Source organism: Lissotriton helveticus, chromosome 7 (genome assembly GCF_964261635.1).
Source record: "Lissotriton helveticus chromosome 7, aLisHel1.1, whole genome shotgun sequence".
Taxonomy (NCBI): Eukaryota; Metazoa; Chordata; class Amphibia; order Caudata; family Salamandridae; genus Lissotriton; species Lissotriton helveticus.
Genome location: NC_136068.1, coordinates 1,460,889,989 through 1,460,909,220, shown reverse-complemented (window position 1 = coordinate 1,460,909,220; position 19,232 = coordinate 1,460,889,989). Strand labels below are relative to the sequence as shown.

At 45.1% G+C, this 19,232-nt stretch overlaps 1 protein-coding gene across 1 annotated transcript in view; it reads left to right on the top strand.

Moving 5' to 3' along the window:
• Nucleotides 1-450: 450 nt before the first annotated feature.
• LOC144767471 (CD209 antigen-like protein C) overlaps nt 451-19,232 on the top strand; it is a 165,179-nt gene continuing 146,397 nt past the window's right edge. Inside the window, exon 1 of the mRNA XM_078650888.1 lies at nt 451-827. Coding sequence (XP_078507014.1) covers nt 677-827 — 151 coding nt within the window. The 5' untranslated portion in view covers nt 451-676. The remainder of the gene's footprint in view (nt 828-19,232) is intronic.

Here is a 19,232-nt window from a genome sequence, read left to right as displayed (position 1 = left end):
TAGTTCTGTTTAATGAAACTGCCTTATGAAGTAAACATTAAAATAGACGGGAAGAGACGAGATATGCTATTTGCAAAGATTTGATGAAATGTAGCTAATTTAATGACATTTCCTTTTTATCTATTTTAATCTATAAAAACGGATACAACCCTTTCTGACAAATAATCAAAATGTGCAGATGCATAAAAGGAGGGCATCTAAGTTTTTAGTGTGTTATTCGGGGTGGGGGGGTCGAGTGCAGTGGAAAAATGAAATGTGTCATCAAATGCGCAAGATGAGAGGAAGTGAAACTGTTCACTGCTGTTGCCTCTTACAACATGATTGTGGTAAATTCTTAGTAGCGACAAGGGTGATGTTATGCATGACCGGAATCTGTGCACATTCTGTGGTGTCCTGTACTTAGATCACCAATGAAACGGATGTTACATATTTTTTCATATCAATATATATATAAAATTATGAATCATTTTATTTGCTCCAGTTTTCCAGGAGGTAGCTTCCCTACTGTGAGACGTGTTTTACAAGCAGGCTAGTAAAAGCAGGTTTTGAGAACAAATCAAAAGCTATTGATTTTCTAAACGTTATTCCTAAGTTACCAACATTCAAATTCCCTGAATGTTGTGAAACTTGAGGGAAACAAAGACACTGGAACCAAAGGATAACAGTGAAGGCTTGTATGCATGTTGAGCCAACAAAAACTGCACTTTGGAAGATGCCAGAGGAGTCTCCTTACCAAGACCTGGAGATTCAAGACAGAAATATCTACTCTGTCCTAAACACACCAGCTGTGACTCACAAACCGTCGCGCGACAGTACCCCTTCCAAAGGTAAGGTACTCTTATGCTGAAGACAAGGTAAATCCTTTAGTTCCAAACCTTTCTGATTGCAGTGCTACTTATTTAGGGGTTGTTCTTTTCCTTGGTGAATACAAAATTGAAGCATGCATCCCGGTATAAAACATAGTGAATGGAATGAGGACTCCAACTTGATAGAGAGATATGACTTTGGGTAGACAGATAGAGGGACCCATTTTCATTACTTTTCTTCAAACAGATTATCTGTGATGTTGTTAGATTATAACCAGCCATTCTTGATTTTTCTAACTTCAGATATTTTCAGTGGATTTTATCGAATTTAACTATGCTTTATAACTACTGATATTCTTTCTTGTGTTCGTGTATATTTATTCAAAAAATGTAAAATGTGTTCTTTACTACATATAATTAAAAACTATGAACCACAGACAGTCAAATAATAGCCCAACAGAAAATGTGTTGTATTTTACCACAGTATTATACATATTGTGAAGGAAATTCCGTGGTTAGATTCTCCTCCACAGTCAGCACTTCCGCAGGAATCAAAGGATTGTTAATTACTGACCACATCTAGATCAAGCCCCTAGACTGCTGGGCCACAAGAGACATGAGGTACTGTGTGCGAGGCGCTCCCCGTCATTCTCTTATTAAAAACCAGAAAACTCCCAACGCCCTTTCTTCTTCTCATCACCATCCTTTGTTCTTCCCCTCCTCTCCACTTTCAGTTTCTACCTCCACTTTTCCTTCTCTGGCCCTCAAGCGTCTCCTTTCACTTTCTCCATGTTCTCTCTCTCTCTACTTCAATCGCTCTTCATACATCCACTCTCTACCTCTTGTCTCTTCACCCTTCTCCTTCCTATCCTTCTTCCTTCCTCTCTCCTCTCTCTTCTTTTCTAGCGCTTCTCCCCTCATTTTACTGGCTATTCCTCCTCTCACTTCCTTTTGTCTGTCTGCTTCCCTGTCCCCCATGTGCCTTCTTGTGTCTCCTTTCTTCTGTGGCACTCTTCCTCCTCCTCCTCGTCTCTCTCTTCGCCTACCCCTATTTCCCCCTCCTCCTTTCTTCTCACCCTACTCCAATCCAACCCTCTCATTTTCTCTGCTCCCCTCACTTCCCTGACTTGTACCTGAGCCACTCAGTTCTCTCCGTTTCTTTCTTCTTCTTTCTCTTTCCTTAATCTCTTCAATCCACCTCTGCCCCTCTCAATCTCATCTGCCACCACCTCCCTCCTCCAGCCCCTCTTCTTTTTGTCTCGCCTTTGTCTCTTCTCAACCTTTGCTTCCTTTGTGTTTCTTTTACTCCTCCCTCGTGTCTCCTCCCTTTGTCTCAGTCACTCTCCCTAGCCTCCACTCTCTACAGTCTCTGTGTTCTTGTCTTTTGTGATTTCAAAGGCCTTGTGTTATGCAATGTTTAGGTGCCAAGTGGTTCGTCACTATGTGTTCATTCTGGCTCACTCTACACTCGCGTCACGCTTCTTCTCCAGTCCACCAATGATGCGATCGTACACCCTGCTGCGGATTTCTAGGTGCACTGCTGTAGATGGGTGAACGTGAGAAGTGGGCAATCCCAGCGGGAGGGAGGCACTGATCAGTTATTCTCCCCAGGAGAGACTGAGCATCACTGGCTTAACGAAAGTTGAGGGGGCCCCCCTTCAAGGAACATGAAGGAGCCCCCACTCCGTATTTAATATGGGTATGTCAGGCCTGAGTATGGTGCTGAGGGGGCCCCCTGCAGTTCAGGGCCCACCCCCCCTGCAGTTCAGCCCCCCCCCCTCTAACCCCCCCACCGCAGGCGCTGCGAGGGCCTGTGTTACACCTCGGGTTCTGATGGGCCTGCTTCTAAGCACTGCCATGTAAATGTAAATGTAAATGTGTTGGACTTGTAAAGCGCACAGCTGCCCGTAAGCGTCCCGGTGCTGGAGACCGCTGGGGAACCCGTCCTGGCTTTCCCTGTGAGATGGTCCCTTCTGGGTATCTCCAAGGTGAAACCAGGCATCCCCGGCGCCTGTGGGGGGCCGTTGTAGAGATGAGGCAAGCTTAATGCCCAGAGTTGCCGAGTGTGATCCCTGGTTAGAGTAGGCACCAAGGCGAGAATTGTTGAGTCTGCTGACCCTGGTCCACGACCCTGCCGTGTCGGGAATTGAACCCTGGTCCCGGGCCGTTCTCTGCTTCCGGGTCTGCCGCCTCTAACCAGTGAGCCACACCACTGACCCCCGTGAAGAATTTGAAGTCTGAGAGCCAGATTCACAAGGGTAAACTTAGACGAAAGTCTAACTTTACGACTTTTGGTATTCACAAAGGGCATTTATGAGTAGTAAAGTTAGATTTTTGTCTCAGTTTAACTTAAGTTTGCATTCAGTTAGACTTAAGACCAAAACTTAAGTTAAACTGAGACAAAGTCTAACTTTACTACTCGTAAATGCCTTTTGTGAATACCAAAAGTCATAAAGTTAGACTTTCGTCTTAGTTAACCTTTGTGAATCAGGCCCTGAGAGGGGCGTGGTCAGAATTCAGCCTCTGCCTCGGTCCAATTCCTCTTTCTTTCCTCTGTTACCCATTATAGCAGAGGGCCCGGTAGTTCTGCAGGCAAAGTCTGCCTATAGAACTGCTGCTTGCCCACACACACTTAGGTGAGGATGTTCACAAGAGCAGTGATGATGTACAGACAGTGCACTAAAGGCAAGGAGTGTTGTAACCATGTGAGGGCTGTACACACTGCCCTGCACCACGAAGGGACGCTGACCATGTGGTGCATCCAAAGAGCCGGTGAGGCCCGGTAGTGGGATTGATTGATCAGAAGTGCTTAACTACTGTAAAAAATAAAATAAATGCCAGTGCTTACCTCCCCATCCAGCTCAAAGTGAGACAATATGTCAGAGGCTCTCTCTGGACAGCAGCAGCATAGAAGGCACTACTGCCATAGTAAACCAATTAAAACACTTATACTGGCAGCTTTTGAGAAATGCAACAGGCCTCGTTGAGCATCTCGTACTTGGTGGTCCCAGTGAAGCTTTTATGCATGACTAATGCATTTTAGAGGGGTGATGCAGATGCCAGCACTAACCCCTGATGAGTGGTTTCTGCTTGTGGTGGTCCTAGGGTGGCTGCGGCACAACCCCCATGCTGGGTCTGATAGCTTAGTGGACTAATGCATCCAATAGAGGGACCTGTGTTTGATCTCATGGTCACAGTTTCAAGTCCTGGTACGGTCCACTCAGCCTTTCATCCTTCTGAGGTCGCTAAATTGAGTATCATTGAGTTGGGCAACAATAAACCCCTGTTATTCCGCACCAAGATACCCTTGGGCGAGAATACGCTTTACAAATACACGTGTTATGTTATGAAGGAAGAGTCGGCAGAGGTGCTGCAGGAACGCAGCAGCTCCTCCCTTAGGAGTTTTTAAGAATTACTGACCCTATGATTGTGGGCTGCGGAACCCAGGACACCTTTTGGCTTCCAAAAATGTTTTAAAGCACTCACCAGGCAGGAGTTTTAGCACTCTCTAGGGGCTAAGTGTAGGGTTGCAATTATTGTGGCCTTAAAGAATATAAAAGAAATATATATGTATTGAATTGCACTCCAGGGGCTGAGTATATGTTTACATATAATGTAGTCAAAATGTGATGCCTTCTAGGGGCTGCTTTTATGATTGCTTTTTCATGATTGGAAAATGTATAAAAAATACACAGACCCATGTTTTGCTCATTTTAACTGACGTATTGAGATACTAATGTTTACAATAATTATTGATCAAGGTGCATATGCTTTATTCACATTAATAAGTGCATCTGCACATAATTATTATTATTGATGATTGTATTTATGTACAAAATGATGCCTTTAACATGTGGTTTGCTGCTCTTGCACCTTTGACTAAGCCAGTAGACTTACCTTATATGTTTGCATGACCACTGTAGGGGGTCAAAGGTGATTATGCAATGCTTTCGATGGTATTTTCGATCTGCCTATGTACATATTAAAGTAGGCATATCAGAAATGCCCCACAGGGCATTATGGGATGCTCCTCCAGGAGCAGTGAATATTATAAAAAGTGGTCTTTCGCTATGCCAGGAGCTGTGCGTCTTTTTTTTCTTTCTTGTATCGCCTAATTTTTAGGGATGCCCGGTCCCACCTAGGCATATCCCATGCCATGCCTTTATTCCATTGGGGGCAGCCTAGGGATCCCCCTGCTGGGTGCCCTTGCCAACTCACGCTATGGCAGCATTCCTCTGTGTTGCCACGGGAGCCAGCAGTTCTCTGTCTCTGCCCACTCCTGGTGGCAGACATTCTTCCTGTCCCGGTGGCGCTCGGGGGTCTGGGATTGGGTCCCGGCCCCCTCCATTTCAAATACTGGGCATCTGACTAGTGGGCTCAGGCATGCCCTCTGCCAGGAAAAAATGAAATATGCAATCCTGGACCAACACCAGGTGTCACCCAGGAGGCACTAGTCACACCTCCACTGGGGGCATCTGCTCCGACCCTCACTAACACCACTGCCAGACCCTTTCTCATTAGACGTTAAAAGGGGTGGGCCTTGTCTTGTCTCGAGAAGTCTGGGTCTCCTGCTTTGTTGAGTGGGCTTGGACAGCTCCATCCCAGGTACAGTGTTACATCTGATTGATTGATGCCGATCATTCTGCCCCACTCATTTCCCCCTCCGGAGCTGAGTGAAGCGCCAGGCTACTTGTGTGCAGTTACCGGGCTGCGCATGACAATAGTCTCTCACGAACAGCCCTCATATCTGTGCATACACTTGTGCATATGTGTACATGTGTAACCATCCAAGTTCCCCTTATCCTTGTTGCGTCACAGTGGCCTTGTCTTAAAAGGCGGAAACTGGGAGTAATAGGCCCAGCAGGGTAAAGTACAAGGTTTTATCGTCGACCATCCAGGAGCAAAAGTAGAAGCCTGTATCTGCCCTCTACATCTGTGTAATTGTGTCTGTGTTGAAAGTGCGCACCAGGGGCCAGCAAAACTGTGAATCCCCTCACGTATGAGTAATACATTGGGGTGAACATCAACCATCTCCATTTCTTTTATAATGTTGTTTCTTCCTCATCAGTTAAGAGTGTATCTTGCAGCATTGCAAAATTGATGCCATGTGGCCAGAGGTAAATATGGACCCTCTTTTGTTGTTTATAGGCATTGAGCCCTCTGATGTTCCAGGTGGCTATATGAAGCTCTTCTACATGAGCACTACCCATAAGCTAGGGATGAGTTCTGTTCTGTAGCATTATCGATCCACATGGTGCAGTTATTGCAGGAGTCTGATAGGGGATCAGACTGCCTTTGAGTTGGTGTCCAATTTCTATGTCACTATCCCAGGGATACCCACCTTAGTGTGCATGAGCTGCTCAACTATCCTCCCTTCCCCCAGAGTGAACATCCGCAAAACTCAACACATCTCAACAGCCTGCCAATATACGGCCATAGTTTGTCAAAGGGTCTAGTGCATACATGTTGCAGGGATCTCCCCCTTCAGTTTGATGGCGTGACCAAGGTCTCTTCATCAGTGCAAGCAATGTTAGTGTTTCCACCTCTTGTGTAGTCAGAGGAATCATTTATTGCCAGAGTACCATCTTGCTGCACCACTACCCGTACCCTACCCTCAGGGAGTACTCAGAAGTAGTGAGAGACATGCAGAATTTGGCAAGTAGCTTTTAAATGACAAGCAGAGTACCAGTAACCTGCACACACAGGCCCCCATGGCAAACTCCTGGTACATTTGAAGAGCTACCTCTGTGGGTGGCACAACCATTGCTGCAGGCCCACTGGACAAGGGACTTACAGCTAACTCAAATCAACCAATCATGTATACACCAATCATCAGTTTGTATATGACAAGCACAGCACTTTGGCACTGAACGACAGTGTCAAAGCACTCAAAGTCCCATGGCTAGGACTTAGATCATCAGAAAACCAAGAGGGATAAAAGCAAAAAGTTGAGGAAAGCACCCTAAAAAGGGCCATTCCCAAGACTCTGGTTTTAGCGGATGCCAGCAATGCAGCTGCTGCACGAATAGTGGTCTGCGAGTCAATTTCAGGGCCAGTTTGGGGCGTGGCCAGTGTGTTTCCAATGGGAGAGGCATGAGTCAGTGATTACAGGATGACTGTGATTGGACAAAATAATTATTCAAATTAGGGTCTAGTAACCCCTAGCACCTGGTTCAGGCTTCCCCGAGCCAGGTGTATACTGGTAAATGAAGTTAAAACTAAATACACTAACTAAACAAAATAAACAATGTTAAAAGGGAAAACATAAAACTAAAATATTTGGGCAAAGTCCGCCGCACTCAGCCCTTCAGGAGCCAGGTACCTCCTTAAAATCCAATGATAGTCATCATACAAGAAAATTAAAATTAGTCTGGTTTTAGCAGATGCCACCAATTTAGCAGCTTGGCAAGGGGGTTTAAATGGAAAGTCAACATGGCAGTGCAGCCATTGCATTCAGGATGCAATAGCAAAACTGTTACATGTTTTCGAATGCTACTTACATGAATGGCATAATAAGTGCAGCAGGCCTACTGGTAGTGTTTAATTTACAGGCCCTGGGTATATGGTATACCACTCCACAAGGAACTTATGAGTAAATTAAAAATTGTGTTAGGTAATTGTCAATCAAACCATGTTTAGGGGAGAAGGCATAAGCACTTTAGCACTGGTTTGCAGTGGTAAAGTGCACAGAATTGTAAGGCAAACATAAACTAATTCAGCAACATGTGGAGGGAAAAGGCAAAATGTTTGGGGGTGAACTTGTAGAGAGGGCCAGGTCCAACAAACCTCAAAGGAGGACTTATTAACCAATTATTGACCGGGACCAGAGCCTATGTTCTTCTCTTTAGAAAACAGACAAACCATTGTGGTCATCAGTGTTAAATGCTGCAGAGAGATCTAATAATATCAGTGTATTGACACTATCAACATCTGCTGCTATGTGGAGATCATCCAATATCACCTTCTTGTCAAGCTCTGTACTTCAGGCTGGTCAAAAAGTATCTTGAGCATCATCCAAAATCTCATTGTTTTCAGTATGCACATAGCTGATTCCAGGAGCCTAGGTGCAGATGAATGTTTGGGAACAGATAAAACTTTGAAAGATTCAGCAGCTCCAACCCTGTTTTTTAAACAAGGAATATCAATATCCACTTTCAATGAATCAAGAACCTGACCTTCCGATAGGCAGGAGATAAGGATCTCCAATAGAATTGGCACCAGCAATTCTTTTAATCTTGGTAGAAATTCCTGTGAAATTTAGTCTAAGGGGGATCCTGCCTTGCACTGGTTGAGTCATTGAAGATTGTAAAAAACACAGTTGATGGACAGAATGTAGAACAATGTCATACATTCACCCCTGTACAAGGATCTGGGCCTAAATCCATCGTTTTTTTGCACTCCACACCACCCTGGGTTAGACACTGGCTATAAGCAAATCAGCCCTGACCCTGTGCCTCATGGGAACAGTCCAGTCCGAACTACCAAGCCATGTCTTTCCCAGACCGGAATCAAGCATCCAAGGACCGGTTTCTGGCTATCAGCCTTCATCAGCCTGGATAGCTTGACTCCAGTGGTGTGGAGAGCCTGGGACTTGTGGAAAAGTAAATTTTGCCATGTTCTGTGTCCCTACGCCTCATCCATCATATGTTATGTGTGCATGACCAATATGCATATGTTATTCCCCATGTCCGATTAATGACGCAATTCCAGTTGTGTCCACCTTTAGTATGCTAGTTTCCAGTCCTCGTGAATACTACGAATATCAGGCCTATGTAAAGCTACGTTGCCACGTTTCCCAGTGTGCACGTTATTCCATTATAAAGTCCCCGTTTCCAGGCCTCAAAAGGGCCCGGACATCAGATTCAGCTCCTGTCTCCTGAAAAGCCTCGCTAAGGAGCGATACAGCCCCCACCTGTATCCTCGACCCTTCACTTACTTCCTGCCTCGCAGAGCCCGGTGCAGCCCGGCTCTGCCTCTGAGTCTGCCAAAAGTATGTTATGATTCCAGCTATCAGTTCAGTCCTCCTTCTCTGCATTCCTAAACTACTGAACTGCATCAATAGTTTCCGTCATTGTCTAGCCTATTCGGCTCCACGTTAGAGAAATACTGTATTAATGGTCATTTAATATTCTTCATCACGCACCACATGTAGAATAATGCATGGTCCAGTCTTAGAGTCAAGTTAGCTTTTCCCCTCATGACTTCTAGTTTATATCAATATGTTCCCTAAACATCAGATACCAGATAGGGTTTAGGTACATGTCGCTCCGACCCTCCAGACTCTAGTCTCTGCTCCTAGCACAGAGTTCATAGCCCCCAGCTTCTCCTAGTGATACGTCATTGCCAGTTTTCGCGCACCATTAGGTTAGAGGTCCCGGCTCCTTAGGTAGCCCCTCCTAAGTTTCCGCCCATTCATGACATATTCTGTTACGTTTGCATCACATGTCTAAGTATACTCCCAGTTACACCTCTTTTTACTGTTATCTCTCGCGACTGCTACGCGTCACGCCTTCTGCTCCACCCACTGCTACGCCTACTGCAATGTAATGCTATGTGTTTGCGCTATGTATATAAGTTGATGTATTGTTATTAAAAATTAGCGCGCTCATCCCAGATCAAGCCCCGGCAGCTGCTGGGCCCCAGTTGTCCTGCTGGGCCCTGTCACTCTGTTCCTATGCAGGTTGTCCTGACCCTGTCCTTATGCTGTAATAAACCTGCAGAAACTCCTACTACCTCGAATCTTGACTCTTATTTTATTGAGCTATCTGTTATTCATTCATTCATTCAAAAATAGATCCGGTATTATTTATTTATATACCACATAATGGCGCCCGAATAGGGACTTGCCCTTTCCCCACGCGTCGGTGAAGCCACGCCGACCCCCTGACCCTCTGCAGTCGTGACGGAACTCTTCTGCGCAGTGGCAGATATTTCTGCTCAAGTATCCCTCAGGCCCACGGAGGAGACGGAGGAGGCGGTCCAGCATCCGAACGAGACGGTGGAGGAACGCGGCGAGTCCCGACCAGAGCCCAAGCCGAGAGTCCAAGGTCCGAGGTATCCGGAGGCCCACCCGTAACTGAAGTCCGAAGTCCGAAGTTCGTCGTCGTAGCAGTCCAGTCCAGTCCGAGGCCTTCCGTTCCGTGCTGCCCGGTGAGTACCATTGCTGGGGTAGTATCTAGACAGGACCAATCTAAATTGACTCCTGGTCCGTGGGTTGGTGGTGCCCAGACTCACAAACGAAGTGTTCACCTAGGTGGATACGGGTCTTGATGCGTCCCTTTATGGGACCGGTATGTTTCGTACTGTTATAGCAGTGCATCCAGTAACTCTAGTCTGTTCCGTTCTCGAGAAATTCTGTTCTGTTTCTGTTTTCAGTATTCCAGGTAATATTCTGTTCGAACTGTTATTTATAATGTTCTTCATGTATTTTTAATGTTGTGGTATGAGTGTGACGTGATTTCGTGTTTTCATTGTGTATTGTATTGTGTCCAGATTACAGTTCAGTCATGCCTATATTTTCCAAGTTACGTCAGTTAAAAACTAGAAAGGGTTTATTAGAAGAAGCAGTTCCTGTCCCGCCGAGGGACAGTCCAGGTCACTTTATGTATCAGAAACATGGCATAAGCGCCATATTGTATCTAGATTTATGGGTAGAGTATACCAAACAGTTAGAAGAAAAGTATAGATGGCCCGTATCGGGTACATGGGATGCCGAATGTATCATGCGAGTAGAAGAAGCATTATGGAAAAAGAAAGCCAGACAGTCACAGAAAGATGCCATCGAGTTATGGCGTAAAGAAGCGCATAGAAGAACCGAAAAGGAAGTCAGAAAGTCGGAGTTAAGTAGAGAATCCCAGGAACGAGCCCAAGAAAGAGAATTAATCGAGATAGGTGAACAAGTCAAAGCCGAACAGTCAGACAGACAGAGGCATGCCCTTATTAAGGGTATGTATCCTCTTCTTGCCGAGGGCTTGCCAAAAGCGACCCCAGAGGCATCCAGTAATTTCCCGCCGCCATTAGTTCCGACCAAGCTACGTCACAAACAGACCGCAGCTGATATTTTTATTTCGTCCTATTTGGACGACACAGTCCCAGAATATGCAAATCCTGTTCGCGCTCCGCCAGTCCCTGTAAATCAGGCACTTCCCGCTCTTCCAGACACCGGAGTACCTGCTACGGTACCCCCGGTCCAGCCAGCGTTTCAACTTCCCGCTCCGCCACGAAGAATGTCAGTCGACGATTCTAGTCTAGGGGCCGCAGGAGGAGGTCCTCCTCAAACCCCGCCGCCACACAAGCGTTTAACGTTAGCCGAATTACATGCACAAGCATCACAGCGTACGCCTAGATATCAGTCTGTTGCAGAAATAAGAAAATCCCTTGCCGAATGTTGCTATGATCCAGTCCCAGGCGAGGATAATATGGTTTTATATTCATTCCGCGTAAGAAAAGTGACCGAGTATCTAGGCACCTTACCGAATATGAAAGAAGATCTAGACAGAATATATCGTTTCATCCGTACAGGGGATGATCCAGAAAGTATTGGCGAGATTATGTCTCAAAGGAAAGCCGAGATTCAGCTCATGATATTAAAGTTCCTGATCAATTGTCTAATAAGAGAACAAGATTACCCGTCTAAAGATCCGGCCGAAATGAGAATCCTGACAAGGTGGAGTGATAATATAGCCGAGGGTAAGCACAAGACCGTCGGTGCCATGGAGAGTATGTACAAGAAAATTCGTAAAGAAATAATAAGGTTACACGACCAGCGTAAAGCAGCACAAGTAAGCGAGAAAGAAAGTATCTCTGATCCCGAAGAAGAGGAAGACGAGAATCCCGCCAGAATAGCGTATGTAGGAAAATCTAGATTTCCGGATCGCCATTTACGCCTAGAACACAAGTCTATTTGTCATCATTCAGCACCAGAACAAGGTTCTCTAGAACAAGTATTTCAAGCTACCGATCATATTCTGAAATCACGAATCGGTTATAGTGAATTAAGTACCAGGCATGAACAAGAACTAGCCCGATCAGCAGTCCGATGGATTACTGATTCTACCACTTTTCCAGACGAAATAGTGGCACAAATGTTTCTGAAACTGCCCCCAGCCGAGCAACGACTGGTGGGTATGTATATGATCCAGCACCTCATTACTCTGTATGAGGGTCAACATTCTGATCCAGGTCCGTTGCATGATATCCTGAACGAGTTACTCCAGTATAGATGGAGAGGTCTAGGTACCGATTTAATTAGTGTCATTCTAGAACAACGCCACAAATATAGAACGTTCCTGAACCCGCATTTTGTTCATGTCTCACCCCCAGAAAGTAAATCATTCTACATAGATAGACAGAATCCGTTACGAGAAGTCCACCCAGTCCAAGGGGCGGGTGGCGTAATGCAACGAGTGTTTGTATACACTCCGATTTCAAAGATGGAACTTCTTGAAATGAAGAAATTAATTCCCTGTCATGACAAAGATCCAGCAGGGTTCCATAGAGAATTAAAAGACATGCTCCGTATGGGAGAATACACTTACCCAGATATCATTAAAATGTTAAAGGTCCTGTTACCCGCAGGGGTGTATGAAAAGTTAAAGGAAAAAGAATGGGAGGTGGGAGAGAAAAAGATCGATTGGGCAGTTCTAGAAGCTGAAGACAAGGCACGAGTACCAGGTACCGGTCTTGGAGATAAATGTAAAGAATTACCAGAATTATTGATTCAAGTTTTACCCAGATTATTGACAACGAGAAAAGAAGACTGGGATGCAATCTCAGCCTGTAAACAGAAACAAGATGAAGATATTAGTGATTTTTATTCCAGATTTGAGAAATGTTTCAGTATCAATAGTGGTCTCAAGACAAGTAGTGAGTCATACCCTCATCTTTTTGTTACCAAATTAGTCGAGAATTCAAGTCCACAAATTAAATATCGAGTTTTGAAAGTCGAAAGCACCTGGCAAGCAAATACTCCGTCCCAGATGCTCCAGATGCTTCAGTATCACCAGAATAGAATTAGGGAAGAGCAAGAACACGAGAGAAAACGTATGAAAGATACGAAAATGAAAGTGCTAGTTGCACAATCTGTTCCTCAAGACAGTCAGAAGAGGGGTCCGAATCAAGCCAGTCATCCTGCAGCTCCCGTTAAAGGGAACTGCAATTATTGTAAACAGCCAGGTCATTTTATAAACGAGTGTGCAGTTCTGAAACATAACATAGCTACTGGTAAGACTAAAGAAAGACCACGTCCGCCTAGACAAGAACAAGTTTCACAGATTCCTCAGCCACAGAGAGCACCACAGACAGTTACAGCTCCGCAGCCTATTGCTGCAACACAGCATGTCACATCACAGATGTACCAGTATGCACAGTCTGAGTATCCAGAGTACCAGCCATATTCATGAAACAGCCTAGAGAGGGAGGTAGGCTTGCCTCTCATCGAGATACCTGTAGATCAAGAAGGTCCCTATGTTCACAGTCAAGTATTAGGGAAAGACAGAACGTTTTTGATCGACACAGGGGCAAGTAGGACCACAATTAGTCATGCCGAAGTTCCAGGGGCTCCGCTCTCAGGCTCAAGAAATGTTTCCCTTGGATTTTCAGGAAAGCCAATAGTTAATGAGATATCAAAGCCAGTCACTCTAGAAGTAGGTCCATTGTCCCGCACTACTGATCTGTTACTTACTAAGTCATGTCCAGAAAATCTGTTAGGCATTAAGACACTGAAAGAATTAGGTGCAGTTATTTGCTGTTCCCCAGAGGGAATACGTCTGTTCCTACGTGACTTTAAGGGTCACTATGTATTACGAGATTTTGATTCGAGATTGTCTAAAGTCCCGCAGCATTTATGGGCGCAAGGTCCAACTGATGTAGGTTACATGCAAATCACACCCCATCGTGTGACTCTCAAACCAGGCGTAGTGTTACCCCGAATCAGACAGTACAGATTGCCACCTGAGGCTGTAGCAGCCTTATCCAAAATTATTGACGAGCTCATGGCTCAAGGAGTAGTTGTAGAAACTGACTCCAATGTATGCAATTCTCCGATCATTCCAGTCATGAAACGTACTGATCCAAATGCACCCCCAGTGTATCGATTAGTGATTGATTTACGAGAGCTTAATAAATGTATTATTCCTCAGTACCCAGTTGTCCCAGACATCTCTTCCCTATTAACAGCCATTGATTCCGAAGCCATGTTCTTCACTGTCATTGACCTCAAGAATGCATTTTTTAGTGTTCCAATTCATCCAGATAGCCAGTTTCTTTTCGGATTTTGTTTAAATGGAAGGAGCTATATGTTCACACGCGCTCCTCAAGGTTTCACAGAAAGTCCTAGTATTTACAGTCAAGCACTCAAGAGACAACTAGACAATATTCACATGCCAACTGACACTGCCCTGCTCCAGTATGTCGATGATCTACTGATCACAGCCCGTTCTGAACGTGCTTGCGAGCGAGCATCCCTGACAGTTCTGTATTTCCTAGCCGAGATGGGGCACAAGGTGTCACCTTCGAAGCTTCAATTCTGTGTCCAGCAAGTGGTATACTTAGGACACTTGCTGTCCAAGAGGGGTAGGCAGTTGACACCCGACCGTATCCAGTTAATAGCGAGTCTTCCCCAGCCCAGAACCCAGAAGGAGGTACGTGCCTTTATCGGCCTTACTTCTTATTGTAGACAATGGATTCCCCAGTATGCATTTCTAGCCAAGCCACTGATACAGTTAACGACACAGGAGGCAGCCGTATCGACTGTCCTCCCTTGGACATCTGAACATACACTTAGTTTCAACGAGTTAAAGAAAGCCCTATGCCAAGCTCCAGTTCTAGCTACACCGAACTACAGTAAGCCTTTTACACTTTTCGTTACTGAACGCGAAGGTACAGCATTATCTGTTCTCACACAAGATCAAGCAGGTCAATACAAGCCCTGTGCTTATTTTTCGAGCACACTAGATCCAGTCGCCCAGGCGTTGCCTGCGTGCCTCAAGTCAGTTGCAGCCACAGCACTAGCTATCAGACAAAGTGATTCCATAGTTTTAGGACATTCCCTGACAGTACAAGTCCCACATTCAGTAGAAGTTCTTTTGAACCGAACACAAACACAGCACTTGACAATTGCACGTTTAACAGGTTATGAATTGACACTGTTCCAGCCACACATAGAAATTAGACGCTGCAACGTCCTGAATCCTGCTACACTGTTACCATCAGTTAATTCAAATCCAGACCCACATGATTGTGTGGAAGTAGTTAACATTACGACAAAGCCAAGACAAGACCTGACAGACATTCCGTTACCAGATCCTGACCTGACACTTTATGTGGATGGTTCATGTATGAGAACTAGTACAGGAGAACTAGTCGCCGCGTATGCAGTGACTTCTAACACCGAAGTTATTGAAACACACCGTATTGATACCCTGTCCGCTCAAGCAGCAGAGCTAGTCGCTCTGACACAAGCCTGTATACATGCCAAAAACCTGAAAGTTAATGTTTACACAGATTCACGTTACGCATTCGGAGTTGTACACGACTTCGGAGTGCTCTGGCAGGAGAGAGGTTTCATGACTTCTCATGGAACCAAGATTCAGCATGGTCTCCTTATTCAAGCCCTGTTAGATGCCATACATTTACCGACATCTATTGCTATCATGAAATGCAAAGCACATACGAAAGTTACTGACATTATTTCCCAAGGTAATGACTTAGCAGACCGCACAGCCAAGCTTACAGCACAGACTCCAGACGTTCCAGTTAACATGACACATACTCCAGATCCGATTACATGCATGACAGTTAAGGACCCTACACAAGACGTCATAGATATCCAGTTACATGCTACTCCCGATGAAATCAAGAAATGGTCTGAACAAGGAGGGGTCCAGACAGATCAAGGATGGTTAACGAAGGGTAGAGCCACATGGTTTCTCCCCGACTCTATGGTTCAAGTCATTATTAATACCGCACATAGTCCAGCACATTTAGGAGAAAAAGCTATGTTAGACAGTATCCAGAATATTTGGTTCAACAAGCATTTACGAGCTGCAGCCAAGCAGAAAGTCCGTACCTGTATGATATGTTGTCAGTTTAATCCAGGTAAAAGTGTCCCGGTGGAACAAGGTGGTTTCCAGCCCCCTGACCACCCTTTTGAGGTCCTCCAGATGGATTATATTCAGATGGAGCGATGTCGAGGTTTCAAGTATGTCCTTGTAGTTGTATGCGCTTTGTCCAGGTGGACAGAAGCATATCCAGTTCCAGATTACACAGCCGCGACCACTGCCAAGCAGTTGGTTCGTGAATTCTTCCCTAGATATGGACTCCCTAGAGTCGTATATTCTGATAACGGTCAGCCATTCTCCTCAGAGTTAATGAAGCACGTTTCCCTTTTGTTAGGGTACCAGTGGAAGTTCCATTGTGTACGCCATCCTGAAGCAGCCGGTCTAGTCGAGAGACATAATCAGACTCTGAAAATCCGCATTGCCAAAGTTTGTAAAGAAAAAGGTGTGGACTGGCTAGTAGCTCTGCCAGTCGCTCTGTTTTATATGCGCATGGTCGCACATTCTAGATCAGGTCTGTCCCCGTATGAGGTCGTATTCGGCCGCCCCCCTAACATGTGGGGTACTCCTAGACCCCGAAGTATTACCGATGTTTCATGTAATATGCTGACAGATTACCTAGCTTCCTTGATGTCTGCCCTCAACTCATGTCGTTCACAGGTTGCTGCCGCCTTTCCAGACAACACCGAGGTGGCACCGCATGAAATCGTTCCAGGTTCCCTGGTGATGATCAGAAATTTTGACAGATCAAGTCCGCTGGAACCACGTTGGAAGGAGCCACGTCAGGTCCTCTTGACCACCCGTACTGCCGTCAAGTTGGAAGGCAGGAAGGGGTGGATCCATCTTTCTCATGTAAAACTTTTCAATGGATTGAAACCCGTTTCTAAAAACATTTCCAAGGATTCCCAAGATTCTAAAGACTGCCAAAACATTGTTTTAAAGGACTGTCCCGCAAAAGACATTATTACAACCCCTCCCTTGTTAGAGAAAACTCCGCAACAGGAGTATAAGTTAAAGCTCAGGTCTAGTAAAATAAGTCAGTCAGTTTGATTGTATAAGTCCTCCCCTAGGTGAAACGGTTAGATTGTTTCTGACATGTATAAAATAGACCCCCATAGTGAGAGAGTCAGTCAAAGTTCAATCAGATGTATCGTTTTTCTGAGTTTCGTATTATTCATCAGCATTTTGATTTCCTGCACCAGCTATGCGTTCTATCTGTATTTTCCAGTTCCTCATGCTAATATGTCTGCTAATGCTACAGTAGAGCACACGTTTAGTGATCTGCCTCCTCACGAATATTTATACCGCCTCGCTATGCGCAACAACTCATTTATCCGTATGTTACATTACTCACACCAGACCAGCAATGCCACTAATTGTTGGGTGTGTGGTCGACTCCCCCCTTTCCAGACAGCAAAGGGAGTTCTGCCACTCTTTCCTTATCCATTCTCACACAATGGCTCGTGTGGAGCATGGTCCACGTTAACGTCATCCTCAACAGATATGTCTTTTCTTAACAGTACATGTTTCCCAGACAAGCAAGGTCTCCCCCACAGAACAGGTTTAGATCTAGAAAATGAAGTATATAATTTAGGTAATTATTCGTCGAATTTCATGGTCCTGAATGTTCAGTCTGATACTACTCCAGACTTACCTGCTATTTCAGTACTACCAGTCAAAGGTGAATTATGTGTCCGTAACTATGGTTCTGTACATGTAGGACATAGTGAATGTACTACTGTTGTCAAGTATAGTGACAGTAGGAAATCTATTTTTAAAGCTTCACGTCATTCTTATTTTATTTGTGGTCAAACCGCATATGTCCGTCTGCCCCTCGATTGGGAGGGAACCTGTTACATTGCCTTCCTACTGCCACCTGTTTTCCTAGCCCCATCTGATTATCACAGAAACACACATCTAGTACACATTAGACATAGAAGGGAGTCCCCAATTGTCGATTATACTGAAACTACTCTAGAACAGTATACAGATTTCAATAAAGGTTTCTTCTTCTTTGTAGGACCTGTCCAGAATAGTAAACTAATCCGTAGGTTAACAAGAACCCTTGAAGCTGTAGTAAATGAGACTGCCTCTGCTCTAGGTAACTTAACCGAAGAACAATCTGCTATGAGATTTGTCGTTTTGCAAAATCGTCTCGTCCTTGACGTCATACTGGCCGATAGGGGCGGGGCCTGTAGAGTCATCGGATCTAGTTGCTGTATTTTCATTCCAAATAACGCGCCGTCTGTTTATTCAGCTATAACCAGACTCCATAAAATTGCCCATCTGTTACACCAAGATCCAGGCACCTGGACATGGTCCGGTTGGTTCTGGAATATAATTTCCGCATGGGGATGGAAAGTCCTGTCCTTTTTAGGTATTGCAGTAGCGATCATATTTAGCTGCTGCCTCTGTATACAATGTGGCCCTGCGATTTGCAGCATGTGTGCTACCTCTTGTATTCCTAGTCCCAAGCCCCGTTCTAAATCCCGTTCCAAGACAATTCGAGACGAGCAAATGATACTGTATGAAATGATAGACGGTATCATGAAAATTGATGTTTCCTGATGGAAACGTAGTGACAAGGAGGGAATGTGGAAAAGTAAATTTTGCCATGTTCTGTGTCCCTACGCCTCATCCATCATATGTTATGTGTGCATGACCAATATGCATATGTTATTCCCCATGTCCGATTAATGACGCAATTCCAGTTGTGTCCACCTTTAGTATGCTAGTTTCCAGTCCTCGTGAATACTACGAATATCAGGCCTATGTAAAGCTACGTTGCCACGTTTCCCAGTGTGCACGTTATTCCATTATAAAGTCCCCGTTTCCAGGCCTCAAAAGGGCCCGGACATCAGATTCAGCTCCTGTCTCCTGAAAAGCCTCGCTAAGGAGCGATACAGCCCCCACCTGTATCCTCGACCCTTCACTTACTTCCTGCCTCGCAGAGCCCGGTGCAGCCCGGCTCTGCCTCTGAGTCTGCCAAAAGTATGTTATGATTCCAGCTATCAGTTCAGTCCTCCTTCTCTGCATTCCTAAACTACTGAACTGCATCAATAGTTTCCGTCATTGTCTAGCCTATTCGGCTCCACGTTAGAGAAATACTGTATTAATGGTCATTTAATATTCTTCATCACGCACCACATGTAGAATAATGCATGGTCCAGTCTTAGAGTCAAGTTAGCTTTTCCCCTCATGACTTCTAGTTTATATCAATATGTTCCCTAAACATCAGATACCAGATAGGGTTTAGGTACATGTCGCTCCGACCCTCCAGACTCTAGTCTCTGCTCCTAGCACAGAGTTCATAGCCCCCAGCTTCTCCTAGTGATACGTCATTGCCAGTTTTCGCGCACCATTAGGTTAG